Here is a 12,946-nt window from a genome sequence, read left to right on the forward strand (position 1 = left end):
GATTCTCATGAGATGGATTTTGAGTGTCGATGAGGATTGGGTTGTGCCAAAGTATCATTCGAACGCACGAGCCTCCCACGCATCCTAGCTGAGGCCATGGCCTGTAAGGCCAGAGTACCACTCTGTACGGCCTTGGTGCCATGCCTACCTCTGTGTAAGGTGGTGCTACGTCCTCTCGTAGAGACATCCATCCTTGCAGACATGTTTGCAGCAGATATGTGTGATCTCGTCACTTTAGCGGGGATTGAGATGAGACATAGTAGGGACAGACCACGACAATTCATGTCATTCCTGCTGAACATCTGTATTCTTATCTCCCCGGGCCCTAATGATGGAAAAATTGTCTCATCAAAGTAACAATCCTCACATATAGCGGTAAGGAGATCGCCTAGCATGGGCATTAAGTAACAGATGATTGTTAGAGTCTCAAATCCAATGTAGTTGCCCATTCGTCTGTAAGGACCCATCATAGAACGCTGTGGCGGCGTAATTGGCACATAAATGACACACTAAAATATGTGTAAGTACGAGATACTATATCCAGTCACTAGCTGTAACACAGAGGTAGATTGACAGGCGGTGGGTCATAGACAAATTAGTATAGCTGCATGTGATATTGCATCACCCCAAACGGATATAAGGAGATTGATGCGCATTACCAATTTCCGAGCTACTATCATAGTCGTTCCCGTGAGATCATTTGGGTGTGTACATGGGAATATGATGTCCAACATCAGTTCCATTGCAATAACCATCGAAAGTCTTCGATGTAAGCTCTCTAGCATTGTCAAATCCAATTGACTGAATAGGATAATTCGGGGAGTGAGCCCGCTATCATATGATATGTGCTAGGAGTGTAGTATAAGCTACAGATGGACAATGGCACACCACGTGACCAGCGTGTTTGCGTGTCAACCAACATCATGAAATATTTAAACGTTCGCAAGTTGGTTGAATCAGTCAACAGAATCCCCATGGATTCTATGGAAGAACAGTATGTTCATATCCTTTGCATAGGACGGACTCAATCCTAATTTCCGTAAGAAATGGGCTTTGTAAAACGAGCGATAGGCCTTAGAAGCAACCAATAAGGATTGTGGTTAGGCCTGAGCGTCAGAAATGCTATTTGAAGCAAAGTTGGTGATTGCAGCATCACCTGGGGTGCCATCACCATGATGGACGCCACACATGGCATCATGGATAGGGACTGTGCCAGCCCTAGGATGGTGGTGGACGGCGCCGGCGCCACAGGCAGCGGCGGTGGTCAAGCTTAGTCCAGGAATCAACTTTTGGTTCATGCTTGCTTTTGCTCGAAAGAATGGATGTCCGTGTGAAGTCTTTAGTAGACAGATCATTATATCATGACTAGGTTGACCTATCTTGTCATGACAAAGCTAATATGTGTCTAAATCCAAGAGATCTTCTCTCATAACTTTATTGAATTTAATAGCTCGAATAGTGGTGACATAAAATCCACTAGAGAGACACATACGTTTCTCTAATACGTGTCTTTATTCGCAATCATTAGAGGTAGTGCAAATGAACTCTTTTCTGTTCTCTACATGCATTTCTGCATGGAATCTGTTGGCAATTCATAGGATGCGATTTGCCCTACGAGCGTAAAGAGTTTCTGGAACAATAATCAAGGTGTCATTTGGCAAAGGGGAACTTGGGCTATTCCATGTCCTTGAACTAATACTGATGGCCCAGCCATTTTAGTCACAAAGTAATATGCTCAGAATCAAAATGGAGTCATAATGAAAAGAACTCGAAATTTTATTCATAAGCCAACGGTGTTCATCATTGTCTCTTAACCATTAAGAGAATCTAATCCAAATGATAGCTAATGCAAAACAAAGGTAGTCATTTGACTTCTTTTGGTAACTCCAAAATAAATATGACCAGGTGAGTAGAGAGATGTCGGTGGAACAAATCTTGCTTCAGTACCACTTATCTCAAAACCTTCCTAGACATCTTACTCATTTTGGATGAGCATATGTGAAAAAATGGCATTTACTACAAAATATATGGCAATTTCCTATTACATCTCTTGAAAAAATAAAACTTAAATAGAATTGGCGATCTATTGATCCCAGTCAGATTTGAAGTCTTCAACCCTTCATTCTAAATCATCTTCTTGATCTTCTTATTCTATATAGTGAGCTTTCCTCTTGCTTCACAATATGCTTTGTAGGCAGTGACTATTTCTTCATGAGTCCTACAAATGTGTGTCCAATGATCGGATGCTTCACATTGAGAACATACATCTCTATGCTTAGACTTCATTGATTGAGGAGCTTTGAAAGCATAATTAGGATGACTCTTAGTGTTGGTGGCGCCACCAAAATGGCCAGAGGTTGCCTTCCTTTCTCTTTCCACGTTGACCTCTTCGGCTCTGTGTCCACCTATTTTGGCGGTTACCTTCACAAGTAGAGCGATTATATGGACCAGAACGTCCAGAAGTATCCCAAAGATTAGGGTTTCGCTTTTAGCGCCCTCTCTTTGGGGCGCGACTATAATTGAATTCTGGAATAAGCTATGTTTCTACGGATCTCGAATTATAGTTCTTCACAAGGATGTTGTCTTGCTTTTCTGCGACATTCATAGCTCCAATGAGCTCATGAAACCTTGTGATCCGTCCTGCAGTAACATCGATTCGATAGTTCTTAGGAACCATCAATGCAGAGACGGGGAAGGTAGAGAGAGTACTCTCAATCAACATCACATCTGTGATATCTTTTCCACATAATTCCATTAAGGATTTAATGTGAAGTGCTTCTGAGTTATAGTCAATAACTAACTTGAAATCACAGAACCAATGGCTATGCTATTTCACTTCTAGTTTAGGAAGCACGGAGTCATGGTCGTTGCCAAATTTTTCTTCGATTCAGACCCATAGCCTTCTGGGGTCTTCTTCATTCATATACTCGTACTAGAGCGAATCATCCATATGGCGAGTCATTAAGATGATGGCTTTCACCTTATTTGCCTCCAAGGCTGCTCTATTTGCTTCCAAAGTTGAGCTTGCTTAATAGTTAGCACATTCTGGCTAGGCTCGAGAATCATATCCAGGATTCCATCAGCCTTGAGATGCTGGCGGACACCATGAATCGACTTGTGATATCCAAAGCCAGTTGTTCCCAATGGAGCGAAATCCAGTTTGTTCAGGTTACTCATCCTGAAATAGAACAAGAAAAAGGGTTAGTTTCGGAGCGAAAAAGACTGCCATGAAAACATATAAAATTTATAAACATAATTGCTCCCAAAATTATGAATTTTCTAGCGTAATCGCTACCAAGAAATTAGGGGTTCCTGAGCGTAGTCGCTTCCAAGAAATCTGATTTCAAGAGGAATTTGATTAGATCTAAATAATGATGTGTTTATGGTCGATCATAATCTCAACAAACTCTAAGTTTGGAGGACTCTACAAGCTCCAAACTTGGAGTGAGAGTGAATCCCCACAGTTTGGCTTTTGGTCTCCTCTATGAAGAAGAAAGGGGGTAGAAGAAAGAAAGGTTCCAAGTCCCCGAGAAAAATAAGAAAAATTGAAAAAACTCTAAAAAAACAGGAACTTTTAAAACATACCTCGGTAGAGCTTGAGAAAAATTGAAAAATTGGGCTGTCTCCTTCCTTTTCCCTTTTTTTTTCTTCTTCTGCCTTTAACCAGAGTGTGGGCCGCGGGGCCTTTTTTTATTGTTTTTTCTTTTCTTCTTGCAGTGGGCCCCTTCCTTCTCTATTTTTTTTTCCTGCTCTTTTTTATCTCCTGTTGACGTAGGCCGCGAGCCTACTTTTTCTTTCTTTTTCTTTTCTTCTGCTAGCTCATGTGGGCTTTCTCTTCTCTTTTTTTTGTCCTCTTTCATTTCTTTTCTGGGGCCACCCCCTCCTTTTTTTTCTATTTCTTTTCTCTTTCTTTTAGTTCCCCGTCTTCTTCTTTTGAGGCCCGTACCTTTTTTTTTTTTTTTTTTTCTTTTCTACTCTGGGCTGCTCCCTCTTTTCTTTGCACTAGCTTGACAGGAATTGGGTTGGTGCAGGTGCAGCAAGCAGGTTTTGGGAGGGTGACTGGTTCAAGAGTTTGAAGTACTCCGATGGCCGGTCCGGTAATTTTTGACCGGTTCAAATTTGTGGGTAGAAGGAAGTCTGGAAGGCTGCGAACCGGGAAACAATGAGTTTTCTCTTCTTAGTGCCGGTTCGGTACTTTTCTAGCTGGTTCCGGTGACTCCACCGTCTGTTCTGGGCTCCGGGGATTAGGTACTTCAAGGTGTGTCGCTGTGGTTGCTCAGATTTGAGGGCTACGAAATTAGGATTTCAGGGTTAGGGCTTCGTGCTGATAACGTGTTTTAGGGAATCGATATTTGGAAGAGAAATTGTTTTGCTTTCATTGATAATAGGGGCATCTTTATATAGAGGATTACAAGGCATAGAATCAGAGTTGTACATGGAAACGTAATCTTACATTGATTGGATATCTCTAAGATTCTCCGAGATTATCTCTAATTCTAACCCTATTTCAACTTGAGCAAGTGAGCTCAAGTTTGGGTCAGACACATATTCTGAATTTACTTGAACACAAACCAAATTATTTGGAATGATATTGTTTTTGTCAATCAAAGGATAGAGAGAATACACTATGGCATCGAGAGCACAGCCGCCTGTAAATCCTAGCCGCCTGGGTTTGGGTATCCAACGACGCTATGAGGCATCGAGATCATCACCAGTCGGGATCAAATTCACCGGATTTCAACGTTGAGAACTCTTAACGACGCTTTTTTGGGTGTTTAACCTCCAATTTCTTTCAGCATTTGGAGATGTTGAGTCTGAAAATGTCAACCGTACTCGAGACCGACTGTGCCATGGTTGGTAGATCCGACCGGGGATTCAGAAAAGGGTTGCTCGCAGACGTCTACGTTTTAGGTCTTCTGTTGTTGGTGACAACGGCGAAATGCAGCAGTGCCAGTTTAATTAAGCTCATTCTGAATCTATATTGGACTGTTTTGCTTCTGATGGAGATGGTACTAGGAGATATAAGCTTCACCGTGATTGGGAGGGCGGTGATTCGAAGCGGCGACGCCAGGGAGCTGTTGTTTTGGCTCTGGGTGTCCAGACAGCTAGCTCTGTCTTTGGGTTGTGTGTGGACCCAAGATCAAACCCGGTTTTGGGTTACTTCGACGACAAAGGTCCTCTCTTACTGGTGGTTGTCTGATCGGCCAACATTGCTGGCGGTGTCGTTATTATGGTGGTGGCCTGAGGAGCAATTGCATTCAGGCCTTACCAGGCTTATTGGGCCTCTATTTGAGTTCGGAGCCAAAATAGCCTTTGGACTTGGTTTGTTGAGGTCCAGAATACCTAGTGGGTCTATTGTTCTTGATGAGCTCCTTGGGCCGCTGCTTGGAGAAGTGAAGAGAGTTTTTTGGGCTTGGCTTTCTTGGGTCCAGAATGATTGTTGGGTTTTATACCCACACTTTAGTTAGTTTTCTTTTAAACTAACCTATTACTATGTAGTAAATAGGCTCGCTTTGAATAAGTGAGCATGACATGTTAAATGAATGGTCATATCTTATGTATCACCGTGGTGTGTTCATTACAATTCTTCTCTATCTGTACACGGTAGCGGAAGGATATGTAATGGTCATTCTGGCCTTACCCCTACATTAATTAAATCTCAATATTATTTTACTCCAAAAAAAAAAAACAAATTATTTGGTCCATTAACTACTAGATGTTAATAACTTCAAACCAAATTAATTCATTAAAACTTAACCATGAATTTGTTATCACAAACTTCACCAAATTATTAGATATTAATAATATCTTTTAAATTAGAAAACTGAATTTGTTTCCACCTTGAATCCAAGTCGATTTCAATTACTTAACACGTGATCGTATCACGGTTATGCAGTCTACTAACAGATAGCATTTGACAAGAAATTTTTAACAGATATATGTCATTGTGTACTTATGCATGGTCATTGTATATATTTTCCTGGTCAAAGCAGCCATGGATAGCTCACATGAAAGTGAACAGAAGCATCATCTATATAATTAAATTAATAACGACAACACATGGTCCTTCATTTGACTAGCTTCCCCTGCAAGGTAATCAACAATTAAGCAAGTAATCTCTGGATCCATCTCTATAAATAAGTGAACGACATCGCTGCTAGTTACCAACCCAAATATTTTAGCCTGATCATCATCAATCAAATTCATATCTTCCTCTCAGAACTATTGTCTTCTGCTATACCGTACCGATCTTTTGCCAATTCATTTCTGTACTACTTGATCAATTGCTCGATCAGCTAAAACCACGTACTACAAATTACCAACTAATGGCCATTTTTTCAGCTCTTCTAAGTTGCTTCATCCCTTCATCATCGCCACAGGTTTCTGATAATGCAGGAAATGCTGGTGTTGCGAAAGCTCCTTCCTCAAAAGATTCCAGAAAGAGTAAATCTCCGAAATCATCGTCATCGCGAGCTCCCATAGTAGTTAATTCCCACTTCCCTCATAACTCATATATCTCTCGCCTGTGATCGGCGATGTGAAAAATAATAATAATAAAACTGAATATCTGAAGAAGGGTATATATGTTTCTCTGAGCTGTCTGATACTGTGCGCAGTTCCTATCGTAATTTATGTATGGACAATGGATCTGAATAGTTTAATTCACAAGGCCAGCAGCTCAAGAGCTCTCTCTAGAGCTGAGCTGCTGGTCTTGTTCGATCACGAGTTGCCAGGTCTGGCTGGAACTGAAGCCTCAAGCCTGATGATGACAAGAATCACAGCTTAACAATTATTTGTTTAATTTTCATTATTTTTTCTTTTTTATTTCTTGGAGGGTTTGAAGTAATTGTGACATTAAGGTCTCAGGTTCTTGGATGTAATCTTTGATGTAGCGGTGTTAGTAATATTGTGGTGATGAGCATGACTAAGCTGACAACAACACCTGAAACAAGATTTTGTTGCAATAATTAGAGATTAGTGACTCTTGAAGGGAAATCTAAATAATGGACAGCTTCGAGTTTAACATACCAAATGCATTTCCTATGTCTTTTCCATCCCCAAATATAAGTATGACAGCAACACAGAGAACCATGAGAATGTAATTGACTTCAGGGGAGTAAACCTCGCCTTCTTTGCTAGGGGATGTGTGCACAACCTTCACTCGAGGGAAATAATCAAGTACTACAGATTGCTTGATTACCGAAAACGTGGCTGATATCAGAGACTGGCTTGCAACTATTGCAGCTAATGTAGATATGATAAAGATAGGCCAGTAGATAGTAGTTGGTATAAACTTATAGAATCCATCATTATGATCATTTGGATTCTTGATCAGGTATGCTGTCTGCCCCGCATATGTCAGAACCAGAGAAGGATAGATGGTAAACAAGAAAGCTATCTGTTAAGGAAAACACATCAGAATTACAGAAGGAAAAATATAGGGAACCTTAAAAGACAGAAATAATGTTGAAACTAAACCTGAATGGAGCTTCGGTTGAAATGACCAAGATCTGCAAACAATGCCTCGGACCCTAAATAAGAGAGGTGACAAGGATTAGATAATTACTTTATACACTGCAACGTACATGAAATAGTATCTGCATGATCATTTTCACCATTTTCTGCATTCAATTAGTCCTGTTTTGTTTGTGTAGTTGAGTTTAAGGATCACTAAATATCTAAAAGCACATGATCCACATATAATCAATTCTATTTTCTCCACTAAATAATCATGTAAAATAAGCTAACATGATATTCACCTGTGATGCAAAGGACAGTTCCACTAAGCAACAACCAGCCTTCCTTACCGTTTCTCCAAAAGAAACGGAAGATATAGTGTGGTGATATGGCCTTGAATATGCTTGGATAATGATTTATGATGCTATAAATTCCTACGAGCGGGGTACTCAAAGTCCATGCACCCATAATGGGGGAAAATAGGAAGCTCACTCGAGATGTGCCAAACTTTTGTAATAAAAAAAAGAAGGATAAGGACTACTGCAGAAAGCGCTTCCACAACAGCTGCAACATATAAACAAAAAGAAAAAGAAAATTCATATAGATAGATTAATATTAACTTAAAGAAGTCAATATCATTTAACCACTAAGGCTATCCCCTTGCAACATCCCTTTTTCATTTCATTCCACCTCCATAGTATCTCTTTTATCTGTTTGTCTTAAGATTGTTGTCACCAACATCTACTGCATAACATAATATGATTCTCTTCCCAATACTTCTAAGTTGAATTAAAATAATACTTCCAAACAACTTGGACATCTAAGGATTCCTATACTCCCTAATTGTATCACAGTTCCAATGACATAAGTGGATACTTACATGATTTGATAGATGGAAAAGCTGCCCTTACTCCATCCATTGCTGACAAAACTGGAAATACATTGATTGTAAAAGTTAAAAGAATTCAGTTTATTTTGTCAAGGCAATAGAACAACAGAACGCATAGGGAAATAAGTACCAGATATTGCAGGTGTAAGAATGCCATCTCCAATAACCATGCATATTTGACAACCCCAATGAGGGTAAGAGTCCAAAACATAATGCTGTAAATACCCAAATAGTCATCTTCGGTCGGAGACTTGAGTGGCATGGAAGGGTACTTGCCCTTAGCCTTGTTCCACCATTCCCATTTTTTATAAACATCTCAAACAAGAAAACCAGCAGTTACGCACACGGTAAATTGCAGAGTGATGAGAGTATAGCGAGAAAAATGAAAGGATTGAAAGCTTACATTGACCAAATCGCAGACGGATCTGCATCAACCAAGTCCCAGGCAGAGTTGTATCAACCAAATCGCAGATGGCCAACACAAATCGAAGACGAGATGTTTCTGGGTTCGTCTCGCTCGCTCGTTCTGGGTTCGTCTCGCTCGCTCGTCTGGGTTCGTCTCGCTCGCTCGTTCTGGGTTCGTCTCGCTCGCCCGTTCTGGGTTCGTCTCGCTCGCCCGTTCTGGGTTCGTCTCGCTCGCCCGTTCTGGGTTCGTCTCGCTCGCCCGTTCTGGGTTCGTCTCGCTCGCTCGTCTGGGTTCGTCTCGCTTGTCTGGGCTGAGAGCCTGAGAGAGTCAGAATCGTCTTCGAATCTAAGATAGGATGGAGACTGAGAGAATGAGAGAGTGATCTAGGATGGAGACTGAGAGAGTGAGAGACTGAGAGAGTCTCCGAATCTGATCTAGAATGGAGACTGAGAGACTGAGAGTTTGAGGGAAGAGATAATTTAGGGTTTTGATCGAATGGATAGGAGATTATGAGATAAAATGGAAGGTTCTGATCGCATTTGGAAGACCTGATCACATGAGAAAGGGTCTATTTTACAGAAATAAGCTTGGCCTTATTATCCAATTATACAATGACATGTGTATTTCGGTTCCAAAGAAGTTTTAAAACCAAGCACCGGAACCGAACCGAATATACAACTCCAAGAACCGAACCGAGAAAAATGCAAACACATATGCCGTAGAACCGAACCGAACCGAGACTTTCGGTGCGGTTCGGTGCGGTTCCTCCGGTTTTACGGTTCCAAATCCCAGCCCTAGTATATATGTTTCTCTGAGCTGTCTGATACTGTGCGCCGTTCCTATCGTAATTTATGTATGGACAATGGATTTGAATAGTTTAATTCACAAGGCCAGCAGCTCAAGAGCTCTCTCTAGAGCTGAGCTGCTGGCCTTGTTCGATCACCAGTTGCCAGGTCTGGCTGGAACTGAAGCCTCATGCCTGATGACAAGAATCACAGCTTAATAATTATTTGTTTAATTTTCATTATGTTTTCTTTTTTATTTCTTGGAGGGTTTGAAGTAATTGTGAAATTAAGGTCTCAGGTTCTTGGATGTAATCTTCGATGTAGCGATATTGTTGTTTGATGATGTTTTCAAATGAATAAAATATGAGTTAAGAAAGATCAAGTTGCATATAGACCAAATTTCTAAATCACCCATTTGGTCATAACCAATTGAGAGTTTCTATTGAGACCTCCAAATCTGCTCACTTGACCTCACTCTATTATGAATTATTAAATGACATATATAACCTACTATAAAATGACTATTAAGGACAATAATTATACCAAAAAAATTGTTATATTTATTTTCTCTAGACTTTCCAATTCAATAATATTAGATTACATTCTTTATTATTTTCCCTATCTATTTTCATTTTCCAATTTTACTACATACTCATTAAAGCATTCATATATATATACAATAAGAAATAAAACTATGATTAAGATAAAAATGTATGATATGCATATTGAACGCATATTGGTCAGGGAGAACAAATGAAATTGTATTATGACCTAAATCTAAATCTATCCATTATATTTGCACAAAGAAGAAAAAAAAAAACAGAGCTAGCAAATAAAATTAAATAAAAAAAATATTTAAATAATTAATCATGAGGTACAGAAAATAGAGAAACATTAAGAAAAAATGATTTTTTTTTGTTGCACAACTAAAAAAGAAAAAATAAATTTAAAAAAATCACATAATAGTTCAAGTTATTTTTTTTTATTAGATAAGAGATTTATGTTATCTGATTAAGGAATGAAGATGTAATCTGATTAAGGAATGGAGATGTAATTAAGATTCATAGAGTAATTAAATCATTAAAATGACTAAGTTTTTTTATTATAAAGATCTTAGTTTGTTTGCAAGTTATATGAGTGAGGTTATTTGAGGAACTTTAGTGAGGTTTAATGAGTAAATTTAGTATTTGAAAATTTGATAGGAGGTGTAAAAAGCATAGAGGTCAAGTGAGTAAATTTGGAGGTTCCAATAGAAAAACTCTAACCAATTCTTCTTCTCCTTTTTTTTATTTTTTATTTAATCCAATATGGTCAATTCTTCTTGCGACTTGTAATCGAAACAAGATTCTTCTTGCGACTGAGTATTAAGTACCTATAGCAAAAGAGTAACCACCATACATTTTAAGTGGTCATAGTTTCATGCTTTCCAACCCAAACGGGGCATAATTGAAGGGTGAGGCTATTTCCACTCTACTAAATGCTTTGTTCATCCTACAATTAAATTTTTACTCTAAAACTTTTAATTTCACTCTCAAATAATTTAGAAAAAAAATATATATATATATCACTATTGAAAGAGAAATTTTAAATACACACCCCTAATCACTCAATACACATCCCTATTATTTTATATTTCAAATTAGATTTTGTAGGTAGGTTAAATGACAAAAACAGACAACTATGCATTTTAGAAGAAAAAAAAAAGTCATATTTTCCTTATATTATTCTATTTAAATATTTATGTATAAATAGTTAGATAAACACAAAAAATTTCTATACATGGTCTCCCCTTTGTAACTGTTAATTTGTTTGATCCCTCTAATGATAACTTTTTAGTTCAACTACTGTGGAGAAAGTGAGAAACTACTTATATAGTTTTGGTTGAATGTTCAACTCATAATTTTATACTTGATTAACATGGTGTTTGGTGGATGTGAGCTCAAATAACACAAAACCTATTTATATACATCTATTTAAAGGGAACAATAATAAATCTTTATGGATTTCTCAATAACAAACAAAAGTAATCAATATTGTCATTTACAAAACGTCAATATAATAGAATATACTAATCGTATTAAATAGTAATCCTAATATAGTAAAAAAAAGTAGGATATTTCATGATTTTTTAGATTAAGGATATTTTAGGTACTTTGGGTTGTGTATTTAGTAAAATATTAGAATGAGAAATTAAATGGGTGGTGTATTAAGTATGGAATGTGTATTAAGTAATTAGGGGTGTGTATTTAAAACTTCTCCTATTGAAAATGTAAAACTGGAAAAGAAAAAAGAAAAGAAAATAAGCACACCATTGTGGTGCAACCTGCCTTCTAGTTTTTTTTATTTTTTTACTTTTTCGTTTTTTTTTCCCTCTTCTCTATCTACTCCCTTCATCAGCTACTGTGACGTAGAATCAGACACGAGTCACATGAAGTAGAACAAAATAATACTAACCAACAATTCTTTTCACTTGCTGCTATAGTTTGAAAATTTCATCTGACTAAGATGATAATTTTTTTTTTTGTATAGAAAGCTGAGATGATAATTGAGATGTCTGTTGAGTACAATTTTATTTATCCATAAAATTGTGCTTAACTACAATTATTTTTTCTGTTAATAATTGTACTTAAGGACAATTTTGGGATTTTAAGCAAAAAAAATTATTGTAGGGTGAACAAAGTATTTAGTAGGGTGAAAATAGTTGCACCCTTAATCTTTCATTTCTTATCTCACTTTGTACTTTTGTAATACTATATATCTACCTAGGCATCTTGACTTTAATCCACTCATTTTCATGCTCTGTTACTCGATCATTTTTCATTTTATGGGTATAACCGTATAAGAGAACGCAAAACCAAAGCAAATTACATACGTAGAGGCCATGCACTGAAAACAATCAAGTGTCATTAATCTATTAAACTGGCCGATGCATAATGGTGTAATACATGAACGAGGGTGAGAGATTATTGAGGTTTATGCACATGAGAATACTGTTTATCCAAAATTTTTTTTTATTATGAACTAATTAATATAATTTACTGAGTCTACACCATTGAATATAAACCCTAAACCCTAATTTACTGAGTCTACACCATTGAATATAATTAATATAACCCACACACCTAAAAATATCAAATAGTAAACATATGATAATCGGCAGGCCACCTGAATTTATATATATATATATATATATATATAATTTTTTTTTTAATATTTGCTTGTCTAGTCAACTTGAAAAATTGAAAGTGATGCATTTCTTATACTTTCTCAGCAAGTTTCATCATTCCAACACATGGGCCAGCTGTTCAAGAAATTAATTTCAACATAATTTTGTTTATTGGGCATTCCATGTCTGGTCAAAAGGAGCCACAAAGAATTCTAAGATAGTTGACACAGCACGGCATCATA

At 37.7% G+C, this 12,946-nt stretch overlaps 1 protein-coding gene across 2 annotated transcripts; it reads right to left on the reverse strand.

The window, feature by feature from the left end:
• Window positions 1-6,009: 6,009 nt before the first annotated feature.
• On the reverse strand, window positions 6,010-9,206 carry LOC112188059 (probable potassium transporter 4). Of its 2 annotated transcripts, XM_040515004.1 has the most exons (7): window positions 8,751-9,206; window positions 8,478-8,662; window positions 8,339-8,389; window positions 7,761-8,022; window positions 7,480-7,532; window positions 7,030-7,399; window positions 6,010-6,943 (listed from the first exon to the last, which is right to left on the reverse strand). In XM_040515004.1, the coding sequence occupies exons 4-7, from the start codon at window positions 7,924-7,926 to the stop codon at window positions 6,864-6,866; spliced, it is 669 nt and encodes a 222-aa protein (XP_040370938.1). In that variant the 5' UTR covers window positions 7,927-8,022; window positions 8,339-8,389; window positions 8,478-8,662; window positions 8,751-9,206; the 3' UTR covers window positions 6,010-6,863. The 2 variants fall into 2 exon arrangements, with proteins under 2 accessions (XP_040370938.1, XP_024182846.1); XM_024327078.2 differs by having other exon boundaries at window positions 8,478-9,206.
• Between the last annotated feature and the right edge of the window lie 3,740 nt (window positions 9,207-12,946).

This window comes from Rosa chinensis, chromosome 2 (assembly GCF_002994745.2).
Source record: "Rosa chinensis cultivar Old Blush chromosome 2, RchiOBHm-V2, whole genome shotgun sequence".
Taxonomy (NCBI): domain Eukaryota; kingdom Viridiplantae; phylum Streptophyta; class Magnoliopsida; order Rosales; family Rosaceae; genus Rosa; species Rosa chinensis.

Coding starts and splice junctions, on each gene's coding strand:
- LOC112188059 (XM_040515004.1), bottom strand. CDS start 7,926: ATGGGTGCATGGACTTTGAGTACCCCGCTCGTAGGAATTTATAGCATC. Junction 7,533..7,760: donor AACTGTCCTTTGCATCACAG/GTGAATATCATG, acceptor TCTCTTATTTAG/GGTCCGAGGCATTGTTTGCA. Junction 6,944..7,029: donor AGACATAGGAAATGCATTTG/GTATGTTAAACT, acceptor ATCTTGTTTCAG/GTGTTGTTGTCAGCTTAGTC.